The 15,784-nt window shown below is 41.0% G+C and overlaps 1 protein-coding gene across 2 annotated transcripts in view; it reads left to right on the top strand.

The window, feature by feature from the left end:
• LOC124039240 (rab11 family-interacting protein 3-like) overlaps positions 1-15,784 on the top strand; it is a 68,044-nt gene that overhangs the window by 4,367 nt on the left and 47,893 nt on the right. For both annotated transcript variants that reach the window (XM_046355151.1, XM_046355150.1), the window contains exon 2: positions 9,923-10,016. In XM_046355151.1, coding sequence (XP_046211107.1) covers positions 9,923-10,016 — 94 coding nt within the window. The remainder of the gene's footprint in view (positions 1-9,922; positions 10,017-15,784) is intronic.

The raw sequence follows: 15,784 nt of genomic DNA, 5'->3' as shown, positions 1-15,784 counted from the left end.
GCATGAAAGCTGTGATTGGGTTATTCCACCAAATATTGATTTCTGAACTCTTCCTAAGTTAAAACATTAGTATTGCGTTGTTTAAAAATGAATATGAACTTATTTTATTTGCATTATTCTAGGTCTGACAACACTGCCTCTTTTTTGTTATTTTGACCAGTTGTCATTTTCTGTATTAAAAAAAATGACCAGTTGTATTTGGGAGAAATGTTTCATTTTACCCAAACACATATGTAAGTAGTAAAACCAGAGAAACTGAACATTTTGCAGTGGTCTCTTAATTTTTTCCAGAGCTGTATTGGTCCTGAGTGGCGCAGCGGTCTAAGTCAGTGCATGAGGGATCACTACAATTCCTGGTTCAAATCCAGGCTGTATCATATCCGGCCGTGACAATTGGCCCAGTGTCATCTGGTTTTGCCGGGGTAGGCCGTCATTGTAGATAAGAATTTGTTTTTAACTGGCTTGCCTAGTGAAATAAAGGGTAAATAAATATATACTTCTATATAATGTCTTACAGAGCCTTTTCATAAGTCCCCTTAAGTTTCTTAAACTGTCTTCTGACTGTGATTACAGCGATGTTGTGCTCTGATGCCAGCAGTTTCCAGACTGTATTTGCCGATTGCCCATCATCTTCAACCATCTATCTGTGAGTCGATGGTTTGAGTAGTCTCGCTGGAAATTGTAATGAAAGTACTGTACAAAGTAAATATTTTTTATTATGGTCTGACATGTCTGCAGAAATGCAGCAATTTTGTAATGTGTTTTGTTTGGTAAATTGTTTTGTAAATATGAATTCACGTTTGTGGTGCCACTCAGTAAACAATTAATTAAATCAGTATTGTTATTAAAATATTTTTTTATAATGGAGAGGGGTTGGTCCCTCTCCATTATTAGTAATAAAAAAATGAACCACAAAAGTTTGTTTGAGGAACCATTATAAAGAGTTCTTCTAATAAACGTTCTAATAAACGTTCTTCGAAGAACTTATAAGGGTTCCCCCACAGTTTCAATTTGAATAACCCCCTGAAGGATACGCCTGAAACCTTTTCTTTTTAGAGTTAGGAGTAAATAGTCAACTATTTCAGCATTGTTTCGCACTGCTCTGAGACAAGCAAGACTACTTAATAAACATATACATTTTAAAAGTTATTTTTATTAACCCTGTGTTGTAATTGTATAAAAGCCCCTTAGAAATTAATTTAGACTCTTCTAAGTTTTATGGATCTGCCAGTATTTTCATTTAATGATTCCAGTAAAGAAATGTGTATGTAGAAGGTTAACTTTCTTCACCAGTTCTCTTACCATTTTGTACAATTGTGTGGTTAACCTACCAGTTGGAGTAACTGTAATGTTATTTCTCTTGAGAGGAATTTTGCTCTTCACTATCACAGTATTAAACATTTTCAAATGCATTAATTAATTAAATTGCTTTAGCCGACATGTTTCGGTTCATCTGATGAAGGATTGACCCGATCTATAGCCCAGGACAATAGTAAAACGGGCCATCAAGCAAAACAGACCAATGAAGCACGGGTAAACTGTGGGAGTAACTATGACTCTTAGGACTGGGTAGGGTAAGGGGGCCCACGCCCTCCTCTTCTCCCTCCCTCGGCGCAGGGTTTTGGGCTGGGAGATGAGGCTTCGGCTCTCGCCAGAGTTAGAATCTTCAGGTCGCCTGGGTTGCGACCGACCTGCTCCATCTCCCCCTTTCCCCGTTAGGTACGGCTGCATGGCGCACCCTGTCACGCCTTGGTCATAGTGTTTTGTGTTTTCGTTATATATTTGGTCAGGCCAGGGTGTGACATGGGTTTAATGTTGTGTTTCGTATTGGGGGTTTTGTAGGCATTGGGATTGCGGCTGAGTAGGGGTGTAGCATAGGTTGGCTGCCTGAGGCGGTTCTCAATCAGAGTCAGGTGATTCTCGTTGTCTCTGATTGGGAACCGTATTTAGGTAGCCTGGGTTTCACTTTGTATTTCGTGGGTGATTGTTCCTGTCTCTGGTAAGTGTTCACCAGATAGGCTGTAATTAGGTTTCACGTTCCGTTTGTTGTTTTTGTATTTATTAAGTTATTTCATGTATCGCTATTCTTTCATTAAAGACATGAGTAACCACCACGCTGCATTTCGGTCCGACTCTCTTTCGACAAACGAAGAACGCCGTTACACACTCCCAATATCAAGGTGCACATGGGCCTATTTATATCATGAATATGAATTCAGAGGGCAGAAATGATAAATATTAAAGCATCTCACTAAAGGCGTCAGTCATACAAAAGTTATACTTAAATCTGAACTGGTTGGAGATTATAAGAGTACATGGCCATAAAGGTTAGATGATTTTTCAAGCTTTTCAAACATTCATAGATGACCAGCATGGTAAAATAATATAAACTGTGGTTATAGAGTGTTCAACCTGTCAGCATTTTAGGAGTAAATTCCGTTGGCTTTTCATAGCCGAGCATTCAGAGATCAAGACAGCGTGTGCGAGAGAGAGAGAGAGGATCGTAACACACAGTAAGGCATGGAATATAGCAATACGTTTAATATGCAATGCAGATCACCTCCTATTACCCTTCTCAGAGTTTTAAGAAGTGTGTGTGTTCAGTTATTTGTGACATTGTGGCATTTAAAGCACATTGAAGATAGAAGCAATAGCCTATCTGCTTGTGATCAACTATTTCAGCACCATTTCACGCTGCACAGAGCCCTGACCTCAACCCCATCGAACACCTTTGGGATGAATTGGAACGCTGACTGTGAGCCAGGCCTAATCGCCTAACATCAGTGATGACCTCACGTCTAGGCTCTGGCTGGGCCACTAATGGACATTCAGAGACTTGTCCCGAAGCCACTCCTGTGTCGTCTTGGCTGTGTGCAGGTCATTGTCCTGTTGGAAGGTGAACCTTCACCCCAGTCTGAGGTCCTGAGTGCTCTGGAGCAGGTTTTTTTCAAGGATCTCTCTGTACTTTGCTCCGTTCATCTTTCCCTTGATGCTGACGAGTCTCCCAGTCCCTGCCGCTGAAAGACATGATGCTGCCACCACCATGCTTCACCGTGGAGATGGTGCCATGTTTTCTCCAGATGTGACGCTTCGCATTCAGGCCAAAGAGTTCAATCTTGGTTCGATCAGACCAGAGAATCTTGTTTCTTGTCCTTTCTTGTCTTGAATCTTGTCATTTCTGTGCCTTTTGGCAAAGCGGGCTGCCATGTGCCTTTTACTAAGGAGTGGCTTCCGTCTGGCCACTCTACCATAAAGGCCTGATTGGTGGAGTGCTGCAGAGATGGTTGTCCTTCTGCAAGGTTCTCCATCTCCACAGAGGAACTCTGAAGCTCTGCCAGAGTGACCATTGGGTTCTTGGTCACCTCCCTGACCAAGGCACTTCTCTCCCGATTGCTCAGTTTGACCTCTAGGAAAGGTCTTGGTGGTTCCAAACTTCTTCCATTTTAAGAATGATGGAGGCCACTGTTCTTGGGGACCTTCAATGCTGCAGACATGTTTTGGTACCCATCACCAGATCTGTGCCTTTACACAGTTCTATCTCGGTGCTCTACTGACAATTCCTTCGACCTCATCGCTTGGTTTTTGCTCTGACATTCATTGTCAACTGTGGGACCTTATATAGACAGGTGTGTGCCTTTCCAAATCATGTCCAATCAATTGAATTTACCAAAGGTGGACTCCAATAATGTTGTAGAAACATCTCAAGGGTGATCAATGGAAACAGGATGCACATCGACAACAGCCACCCTCGAAGCAGCGTTACCCATGCAGAGCAAGGGGAACAACTACTCCAATCTCAGAGCAAGTGACCTTTGAAACGCTATTAGCGCGCACCCCGCTAACTAGCTAGCCATTTCACATCACATCGTTACACCAGCCTAATCTCGGGAGTTGATAGGCTTGAATTCATAAACAGCAGAGCTGCTGCACAAAAGTGCTTTTTGAATGAATGCTTATGAGCCTGCTGGTGCCCACCATCCCTCAGTCAGACTGCTCTATCAATTCATAGACTTAATTATAACATAATAACACACAGAAATACAAGCCTTAGGTCATTAATATGGTTGAATCTGGAAACTATCATCTTGAAAACAAAACATTTATTCTTTCAGTGAAATACGAAACTGTTCCGTATTTTATCTAACGGGTGGCATCCATCAGTCTAAATATTCCTGTTACATTGCACAACCTTCAATGTTATGTCATAATTACGTAAAATTCTTGCAAATTAGTACACAATGAGCAAGGCGGCCCAAACTGTTGCATATACCCTGACTCTGCATGCAATGAACGCAAGAGAAGTGACACAATTTCACCTGTGTCATGCGGGACTAGGTGGGTGTGCAGGAATCAGACGCAGAGAGAGAGAGTAACGGAGTTAAGTGCTTTACTATTGCACACCAAACTGATAAGCCCAATACAATACAGGGCGCAGGACACTATACCAGACAACCCAAAACCACAGGGTGTCCAGTATAGAAAATAAAATGCACTACGAACTAATATGTACACACGTAACAAAAGACAATCCCGCACAAAACAAGGGCTGGTCAAACTACTACATATAGGGAAGCTAATTAAACCAAAATACACACAGGTGAAACTAATAAGACAAAACCAACAGACAAGCGAAAAAGGGATCGGTAGCGGTAGTAAGACGGTGACGACGACCGCCGAGCACCGCCCCAACAGGCAGGGGAGCCAACTTCGGCGGAAGTCGTGACAAACTGGTTAATATTGCCTGCTAACCTGGATTTCTTTTAGCTAAATATGCAGGTTTAAAAATATATATTTCTGTGTATTGATTTTAAGAAAGGCATTGATATTTATGGTTAGGTACACGTTGGAGCAACGACAGTCCTTTTTCGCGATTGCGCACTGCATCGATTAGATGCAATGCAGGACACGCTAGATAAACTAGTAATATAGTCAACCATGTGTAGTTATGATTGATTAAGTTTAATGCTAGCCAGCAACTTACCTTGGCTTCTTACTGCATTCGCGTAACAGAAGGGCTCCTCTTGAGGCAGGTGGTGAGAGCATTGGACTAGTTAACCGTAAGGTTGCAAGATTGAATCCCTGAACTGACAAGGTAAAAATCTGTCTTTCTGCCCCTGAACAAGGCAGTTAACCCACCGTTCCTAGGCCGTCATTGAAGATAAGAATGTGTTCTTAACTGACTTGCCTAGTTAAATAAAGATTAAATAAAGGTGTACATTTATTTTTATTTTTTAAAATTTGGGCAAAATCGGCATTCTAAATGACCGATTTCCGATTGTTATGAAAACTTGAAATCGGCCCTAATTAATCGTCCATTCCGAATAATCGTCGACCTCTAGTCCTAACCTATATACAGATAATGCTTGGTTATTCCCTCCTTGCTCAGCGGTAATCCAACCTTCTCAGTAATGAGGTTGCAGAAATGCATTGCTCTTTCTGGTGTCTGCACCATAATTCATGTGAATGAGTGAGATGCCATGCCATAAACAAAATATAGCCTAAAAAGGTCCATAAAGGCATTAAGCATACGAGTGTGGGCCTATAAAGTTTGTTTATAGCAACTTATCTTCTCTATGTGGTAAATGTTGTCGTTCCTTGTGGCTTTTTATTTTGCCTGTAAGCTTCGCAAATAATTGTATTTTCCTTGTGGTGAAAGCTCTTGGCAAGTCTCTTGTGTGTAACCAAAAATGTTTCACAAGTAGGTCTGAGCAGAGGAGAATTCATTTCTAGCCTAGCTCACTTCACACTGCCTAGCCTGTATAGGACATTCCCTGAATTGATCATTGTAGATGGGTGAAGAAATTGCATGTATGGTGTGATATCAGATATCTGATATTTGCATTGTTATCGTGATCCTTTAATGGGTCCTCAGAGTTTAATGCAAATCCCTTCCCAGAATTATTCCAGGAAGAGGAGCTAGTGATCTTGTGGTGTGACAATCAGGTAACAGTGTGGCTGAGTGGGAGGAGAGAACAGTGAACAAGAAGAGGACAGATAATACAGTGCCTACAGAAAGTATTCACACCCCTTGACTTTTTCCAAATTATGTTGTGTTTCAGCTTGAATTTAAAATGGATTAAATATAGCTTTTTTGTCACTGGCCTACACACAATACCCCATGATGTGGATTCATGTTTTTAATTTTTTTATTGTTACAAATTAATTAAACATGAAAAGGGGACGGCCTGAGTCTAAGTATTTAATCCCTTTTGTTATGGCAAGCCTAAATAAGTTGAGTAAAAATGTGCTTAACAAGTCACATAATAAGTTGCATGGACTCCCAACTGTGTGCAATAATAGTGTTTAAAGCTGCAATATGTAAATGTTTGGGCGACCTGTCCAAACTCAAATAGAAATGGATGTTATAGATCTGTCATTCTCATTGAAAACAAGTCTAAGAAGCGGTATCTTTTCTATGTGCTTTTTCTGTGTTTCCCTTAAGTTTAGTTTTTTACTTTCAGTTTTGTACACTAGCTTCAAACGGCTGAAAATAAAATATTTTTGGTTATGGAAAAGATATTTCACAGTGATGGTAGAATGATTCTCTACACTATTCTTGCTTATTTTGTCACATAAACTGAAATTAAGCGAATAATTCTAATTTTAGCATCCAGGAAATGGCGGCATGATTTCTGCATTTTGCATAATTAAGGTTTTTGAATGACTACCTCATCTCTGTACCCCTCACATACAATTATCTGTAAAATCCCTCAATGGAGCAGTGAATTTCAAACACAGATGAAACCACAAAGACCAGTTTTTTTTTGCAATGCCTCGTAAAGAAGGGCACCTATTGGTAGATGGGTGCTGGTCTCACCCACTCTCTTACTCGAGGTGTGGAGAGAGGTGTTTTCTGTGTATTATAGTGACCCTGCCCTCAGGTCGACTGGCCTGAGGGAATCAAGTAAAAAACTCCATTGCGGGGGAACACCCACTCTCACCTCTGAAATGTCAAACTCCATCTCATTCTCTGCTGTTAAAATATCTGCAATCGCTTTAAACGACCCATCTATTCACTACCACCCACCCCCTGGTCAACCCAATTTATGGAAGATTTGCATAGCAGAGATGGGGAGCAGGAAGTGCTTGACTGTAACATTTAACCTGAACTCTTACATAATTTTAGTGTTTAACCACAAAACAAGGCAAGCCGCTCCCGTCTCACCTCTATAACGTCAGTTGAGTTTAATCGACTAGCTGGAAACATATGTCGGTCTATCACCTTGAGGGCTGTAAATCTCAGTCAATCGACAGTTTGCTAAGAGTTTCAGCTGCTCCCACTCTATAGTCGTGGCCAAAAGTTTTGAGAATGACACAAGTATTAATTTTCACAAAGTCTGCTGCCTCAGTTTGTATGATGGCAATTTGCATATCCTCCAGAATATAATGAAGAGTGATCAGATGAATTGCAATTAATTGCAAATTCCCTCTTTGCCATGCAAATGAACTGAATCCCCCAAAAACACTTCCACTGCATTTCAGCCCTGCCACAAAAGGACCATCTGACATCATGTCAGTGATTCTGTCGTTAACACAGGTGTGTCAATCATGGATAATTGCAAGGAAATACGTGCCGTCATCATTGCTTTGCACAAAAAAGTCTTCACAGGCAAGGATATTGCTGCCAGTAAGATTGCACCTAAATCAACCATTTATCGGATCATCAAGAACTTCAAGGAGAGCGGTTCAATTGTTGTGAAGAAGGCTTCAGGGCGCCCAAGAAAATCCAGCAAGCGCCAGGACCGTCTCCTAAAGTTGATTCAGCTGCGGGATCGGGGCACCACCAGTACAGAGCTTGGTCAGGAATGGCAGCAGGCAGGTGTGAGTGCATCTGCATGCACAGTGAGGCGAAGACTTTTGGAGGATAGCCTGGTGTCAAGAAGGGCAGCAAAGAAGCCACTTCTCTCCAGGAAAAACATCAGGGACAGACTAAGTACAGTGATTGGATGGCTGAGGACTGGGGTAAAGTAATTTTCTCTGATGAATCTCCTTTTTGATTGTTTGGGGCATCTGGAAAAAGCTTGTCCGGAGAAGATAAGGTGAGCGCTACATTAGTCCTTTTCCAGCATGACGGAGCACTTTGCCATAAGGCAAAAGTGATAACTAAGTGGCTCGGGGAACAAAACATTGATATTTTGGGTCCATGGCCAGGAAACTCCCCGGACCCTAATCCCATTGAGAACTTGTGGTCAATCCTCAAAAAACCACAAATTCTGACAAACTCCAAGCATTGATTATGCAAGAATGGGCTGCCATCAATCTGGATGTGGCCCAGAAGGTAATTGACAGCATGCCTGGGCGGATTGCAGAGGTCTTGAAAATGAATGCTCAACACTGCAAATATTGACTCTTTGCATCAACTTCATGTAATTGTCAATAAAAGCCTTTGACACTTATGAAATGCTTGTAATTATACTTCAGTATTCCATAGTAACATTAGACAAAAATATCTAAAGACACTGAAGCAGCAAAATTTGTGGAAATTAATATTTGTGTCATTCTCAAATATTTTGGCCACAACTGTAAGCTGTTAGAGATAGTTGGAGCTCACATTTTCTAAGCAGAATGACTGTTTGGATGTATGTAACCGATTCAAAAGTGCAGAACAGGAATGCCTATTAAAAAAAATGCGAAAACCAGTCAGGGTTGTACTTTGGTTTTGTGTCGTCTATTCTCATGTTGAAGTTGAAGGTTTTCCCAAGGCCTACGCTTTTTGCCCACAAACTTTCCTACCCTCCCAGCTTATTGTAAATGATACATGCATGGAATGACACCGTAATGAGTATGGGACATTTTTAATCGAAACATACCGCACTTGTATCTCTCATTTCTAGGAAAAGCCTGATCATATTCTGGGTTGCCAAGGGCGCCACGGTTAAAGCTCCAGGGAATGACTTTTAAACTTAACCCCCCAAAAATGTAAGAATTTGGGTCACAACTAGAAGTGATTCTTCTTCTGAGCCTATTCTTAAGAAACCAAAACAATGAAGTGCATTCCAAAAATTCCAAGACAATGTCTATAATGCTAAAAGGTCTACAATGCTCTTGAGGTCTATGCCAAATACATCATTGGGGTGTAAAGCACACACACTTGTTGGCCTATCTCCCTGGATACCACCTCACTTGTTGCCAGGTTACCCGGGGAATGGATGTGGGACATCAAATAAATGATTGATTGTACAGTGTCCTGTCATTTGAGTGCCGGGTTAGGTGCACACTGTGTCTTTGGTTATATAAATCTTTATTGCTGCAAGATTGGCATTTCAAGTTGTGTAGCCAGGTTTTGTTTCTGTGTTTGTGTGTGTGTGTTTTGCTTTATGTAGGCCTAGAAGTGTTGGCCTTGTGTTGAGGGAGGCGAGACACTTGGAGCTCAACCCTGGTTACCTTGTCTGAGGACACTGCAACCCTGTAAAATTGAAGCACATATTTACATGTACATTTTTATAAAAGAGTTAAGAAATCAATGTCTACATGTGCAGAAACAAATAACTTTTGTATTGGTTCCTATTGTTTCGTCTTGGAAAGAAACATACCAGTTGAAGTAGCCTAACCACAGAAGCCTCAGTGAGACAGTTTTGTGATTTTGACGATTTTCAAGGATGTTTTTACAGCCCTAGAAATGTTTCCATGACGTGACTGAGCTCAATGAAATATCAGTCGTTTAAGGTAGTTCATTTTCAGATGTACTCTGAGATAGCAAAGCCACAACCTTTTCAATTTGGATGCTGTCCCCTGTCTCTTAATTCAATTTGCTCAGTTTTACCCTGTGTGCTCATTGTCTGTTACATCACGTTCATTTGGACAGAATGCAATCTGATTTATTTATAAAGCATTCAGGCAACAAAGCTGATTTAATCATAGTGTGAAGTGAGCTTTATGATTGATGTGTTTGAAAGGTCTCATGGTTGTCTCTATATTACAGGTGAAGGATCTGACCAAGTTTCTGGATCCTAGTGGGCTGGGGGTGATCAGCTTCGAGGACTTCTATCGAGGAATCACGGCCATCAGCAATGGAAGTGAGTCAGAGGATTTTCCTTTCGAAACTGGGATGACGATGATTGCCATCACATCATAGTTGGACTTTTATTTGGAAAATTAGGCGGATGTGCTCTGACTGACATGCCCCATTTTGTCCTATTGTCAACATGCCACTGGTGCAGCCCTTTGGAACATCTACATTTTAAAAAGTAAAAAGGATATATGCTGTGTTCGAATACTCATACTATCCACACTAACTGTACTATTTGTGTCGTGAATTGAATATATGGTCATATGCTTAATGGTCATAGTATAGATATAGTTAGTATGCCGAAAGTTCCCGGATGTCGTACTAAATTTGCCAAAATATGAAGTATAGACGCAAAAGACACTATTTATGTACTTTAGGGCCCATAATGCAATTTTTCAGGAAATGGTCGTGGCTTCACATCGTTTTCAGATTTGAAGAAAATGTCAGAAAAAGTCCAACGATAGTGGATACAAATTCATTGCTTTAACTAATTATGACAAATGTTAACAAAATGTTGAGCAATGTAATAAAGTAGTTCCTTTTCAAAGAAGTTACCTTACATGTTATGTTGGCTGACAATTTGTTAGCTACGCTGTCCTTAAGAGCCACTTAGCATATCATTACAGTAGTATGTACCGGTATGTTAGCTAGCTACCTAACGTTAGTTGGCTACTTATACATCAAACTTGCCAGTATATTAACTATAGGCTAACTAACTACCCAATGTTTATTGACTTGATTATTCTCATCATTCTTAGCTAAATGGTATAGTCGTTATGCGTTCTCAATGGACATTCGGGTGCTTTCATAAATTCGCTCATCTTAAATAAACATGCCCCATTCAAAAAATGTAGAACCAGGAACAGATATAGCCCTTGGTTCACTCCAGACCTGACTGCCCTTGACCAGCACAAAAACATCCTGTGGCGTACTGCATTAGCATCGGATAACCCCCACGATATGTAACTTTTCAGGGAAGTTAGGAACCAATATACACAGGCAGTTAGGAAAGCTAAGGCTAGCTTTTTCAAACATAAATTTGCATCCTGTAGCACAAACTCAAAATAGTTATTGGACACTGTAACGTCTATGGAGAATAAGAACACCTCCTCCCAGCTGCCCACTGCACTGAGGCTAGGAAACACTGTCACCACCGATAAATCCACTATAATTGAGAATTTCAATAAGCATTTTTCTACAGCTGGCCATGCTTTCCACCTGGCTATCCCTACCCCGGTCAACTGCCCTTCACCCAAATCCAGATAGCTGATGTTCTGAAAGAGCTGCAAAATCTGGACCCCTACAAATCAGCCGGGCTAGACAATCTGGACCCTCTCTTTCTAAAATGATCTGCCGAAATTGTTGCAACCCCTATTACTAGCCTATTCAACCTCTCTTTCGTATCTCTTTCCAGATTCCCTAAGATTGGAAAGCTGCCGTGATCATCCCCCTCTTCAAAGGGGGAGACACTATAGACCCAAACTGCTACAGACCTATATCTATCCTAACTGCCTTTCTAAGATCTTCGAAAGCCAAGTTAACAAACAGATTACTGACCATTTCAAATCCCACCGTACCTTCTCTGCTATAGAAATCTGGTTTCAGAGCTGGTCATGGGTGCGTCTCATCCACTCTCAAGGTCCTAAACGATATCATAACCGCCATCGATAAGAGACATTACTGTGCAGCCGTATTCATCGACCTGGCCAATGCAAAAAAAGCATCCTTCACTCATGTTACCAAACATACCCACCGATCCTCGACCTCGGCGATGTCATTTACAAATTAGCCTCCAACACTCTACTCAGCAAATTGGATGCAGTCTATCACAGTGCCATCTGCTCAGATATACTCTGCTTGACAGAACTGTGGGAAGCAGTGGAGTCAACATGGGCCAGCATCCCTGTTGAATGCTTTCGAGAGTCCATGCCCTGGCGAATTGAGGCTGTTCTGAGGGAAAAAAAGGGTGGGATACTCAATATTAGGAAGGTGTTCCTAATGTTTCGTATACTTGTGTATACTTTTAAAGTTTGCACTTGTAATAAAAAAGCTGAAATCCTTTTTTTATTCACTTGGCTTACACAATGCAGCCTATTTTTCATTCTTTCATTCTGTGATATTCAAAGTTGGGGTTGCTAAAATTATAATACTTTTTTTTTTTTTTAGAAAAATTAAGAATCCAGATTATTGTATTGGACAATATAAAAACGTTTTTGAGAAAGATAATTTGAAAAATGAGATTCCTTAATCCCAGAAAATGTATATGTTGGCTTCTTTTCATTTTGATAATTATTTTCATTGTGGTTATTTGTTGAAAATATACAGTTGTGTCCAGGGGCAAAAATCTGATATCAACTTTACATGAAATTTTCTCAAGAGCAATTCCTGAGGGAGGCACCAAAAGTAGTGCTGTAACACATAGACTATGTTGTAATATGTTAAATGTATATTGAGGAACCATAATTACTACTACTGGATAATTGATAGGTACAGTAGTTAAATGAAGTGTTGTCCCAACTTGTTAAAATGTTTAAATCATTATAATACTACTAATAATAATAGTTATAGCAGTGTTCCTTATCAGTCCAGTATGTATGCAGGTATTTGTATTTACAACCAGCAATACCAAGCAAGGCCTGTAGGTGGTAATGGTACTGTACACTGTATGGGTGCAGGTTTCATAAATACAATGAACATGGTGCGATCTCATCTCAAAGAATCTCCATTGAGAACCATCACAAAGTTGGTCCACGCACTGAACTGTCCTTTTTATTTAACTTTTTCTGATGAATTTATATAGTCATTAAATATGTGCCACTGGTTTGAGTCTATTACAACATCTTTACAAGAACAAAACGCTCAGAATAAGTACAGTTCTAAAAGCAAGATAACTACTTAAATGAAAAACCCAAACAAATCAACCAAAATATCCTTCAGAAATACTTAGTTATTGTTCAGTCAGTGTCTCAACTCTTCAAACAACAACTATGGAAGTATGTCACACAAAGTATGCAATTTTAAATAAAATAAATAATGAGTCAGTGTACTGTTATGTACTAAAAACTACTAAACAAAATAACAAATATCATACTATACACCAGGGGTTCTCAAACAGGGTAGGTGGACCTCTAGGGGTCCCTGGTGTAATGGTAAGGGGTCCATGAAATAAAAAAGTGTAATGAACGTATTCAGCAGCACAAGGATTCCACTAACTTTACATATAATACAGAGGGGGTGGAGGTCCCTGAGGACCACTCAAAACCTTGCCTGCCTTTCCTCAAAATATGCAGGGGTTCCAGTACTCAAAAAAGGTTGAGAACCACTGCTATACACACTACTGAACAAAAGAACCGAACCTATGTTTGAGGGTTTCAATGGATCCAACAAATTGCTGGCAGATATTTTCCCTCAAGACTGTCCAGCCTGTCTTTACGTACATTACAGACAAAATTCTGATCAGCACCTCGACTTGGTCAACCAACCCCCGCACCTCCACTGGAAGGCTCCTGAGGACCTCTGCTGCCTCTCAACTGCTGCTACAGGGGTATTTGTTGCGAAAGAGAGGCAACTGCACTGAAAGAGAATCTATTTTCAGCTCAGGGTACTGATCTAGAGACTCATCCAACTCCCCCATGAGAAGCACTCTTTCCAACTTTTACAGAATGTTTAGACTGTCCTGGTCAAAACGGTCGCCAAACTGAACCTCCACACCATCCAACACTTAAAGAAATTCTGCCCTATAGTGATCCACTGTTTTGCCAGTAAATTTTCTTGAGTGTGTCTCAATGGATTCAATCAATGTTGTTGCTTTCTCATACAGTGCAAGGTAGCTTTCGTAATTTCTGCTGTTTACCCCACGCGCTGAATAACTGGACACTGATTGGATTAAGCTGATGTGCTGTTACAGTTACACAGTGGCGGTGAGTTTGGCAGTTTTGATGTGCTGTTAGAGTTAGATAGTGGCGGTGAGTTTGGCAGTTTTGATGTGCTAAATCCTGCACTAATGAAGGCAGCATCTGCTCTTTGGCCAATAGATGGCTGGCTTGAAAACCCTTGACTACAGTGAAAACAACACTCCTTTTATTGATGGATTATAATGTAGCCAGGGGATATCGCAAAACCATCTGTCTTGAAACGTCAACACTCTGTTGGCAAGAGTTTGCGGTTCTAAAACTTGTGGGTGTGGCTGATATGGTTTTGTGCCATCACTGAGGTAACTGGACAATGCTGTGCCACTGTCCCCTATACTGGTGCTGCTGGCAACAAGGTTGACACCTGGTCCTGCCGTGGCTGTGCCACTGTCCCCTGTACTGGTGCAGCTGGCAACAAGGTTGACACCTGGTCCTGCCGTGGCTGTGCCACCCTCCCCTATACTGGTGCAGCTGGCAACAAGGTTGACACCTGGTCCTGCCGTGGCTGTGCCACTGTCCCCTATACTGGTGCTGCTGGCAACAAGGTTGACACCTGGTCCTGCCGTGGCTGTGACACTGTCCTCTGAAGTCTCTCTTCTTGGCTCTTTCCCTTTCACCACCCTCACTGCCTCACAGTCTGTCTCCAAGAAAATAAATAAGGTGTTTGCTGTAATCCTAACTACCAGTACCCAAAACTACACAATTAATCACAACAGCAATACCATTGCCTTAAACAAATCTTAGTTCAGTCACCAGTTTAAGTTGAGAGTGGGGGTATCCATGGCATTTTCCAATTATGTCCCTATTTTACAAGTAAAAAAAATGTAGAACCTTTCATAGTGTTGCCAAACAAAGACTCAACAAACTTACCTGAGACTCCCTGTCTCTGCCAGTCTGTCCCTGCCCGTCTGTCCCCAGCTCTGCTGTCTGTGTGCCCTCTGTTGCCTGATCTGCCTAATGACATCATTGTGAAACGTTTCCATTAGCATTTCACTTCTTTCTAATGAACATTTTATCAACTAGTGTTAGGCTACTAGGGTTCTTGCTTTGTGTTTTGGTGTACTGAAAAATACTCTGATGTCTTGTCTTTTGACTTTTTTCTGACATTTTTCTAGCAGGCAGGCAGGCAGGCTGTGTAGGTTATTTACAGTAGGAGATGGGCTTCCATCATCTTATCTTCTATCATTCTATATGGGCTTCGATCTAAAAGGTAGCTAGAAAATGTGAAACGGATTGCAGTGGCAAGAGATGACAGCTGTATGAGTTCACCATTTACACAACATATGCTGCAACCTTTTGTCATTTTAATATAGTTTGTTTCATATTGGCTGGCTTCCAACAATAGCTGAATTTGCAAAGCTAGCGAGCACCAATTTCGTTTCTGTGGTGTTTGCTATAATCTTTGCTATTGTCAGTTTACTCCAAGATCAGCACACGTGCTTCAAAGTCCCATAGCGACAATTTAGTTTTTGCAAGGAGACCATTAAAGATGTTTAAGACAATGGTAGAAGAGAGTGTAGTTCAGTTGGGAGTTCAATTTATCGCTAACCTTATCACAGGGACTTTGAAGCACTACAGCTGCATGCTGATCTTGGAATAAACTGACGATAGCAAAGATTCCATCTTTGACGACGCCACATAAATGGAATAGGTACTAGCTAGCTTGATAGTTAATGTTTGCCCGCTAGCTATGCAAATTCAGCTAGTGTGTGTGTGTAAACCCTGCCAACATAAAAATAAAAAAAAACATTGCTATGGCGTGATTGACTGGATTAACCTCAAGTCAGTGTCAGTTACGTGCATTGAGTGCCTTTCAGAAAGTAGACACAAACCCTCTGTTACCTGCCAGATAAGGAACTCGCAG

This window comes from Oncorhynchus gorbuscha, linkage group LG07 (genome assembly GCF_021184085.1).
Source record: "Oncorhynchus gorbuscha isolate QuinsamMale2020 ecotype Even-year linkage group LG07, OgorEven_v1.0, whole genome shotgun sequence".
Lineage (NCBI taxonomy): Eukaryota > Metazoa > Chordata > Actinopteri > Salmoniformes > Salmonidae > Oncorhynchus > Oncorhynchus gorbuscha.
The sequence above is the reverse complement of the archived record's forward strand: the minus strand, read 5'-3'. Positions and strand labels throughout refer to the sequence as shown.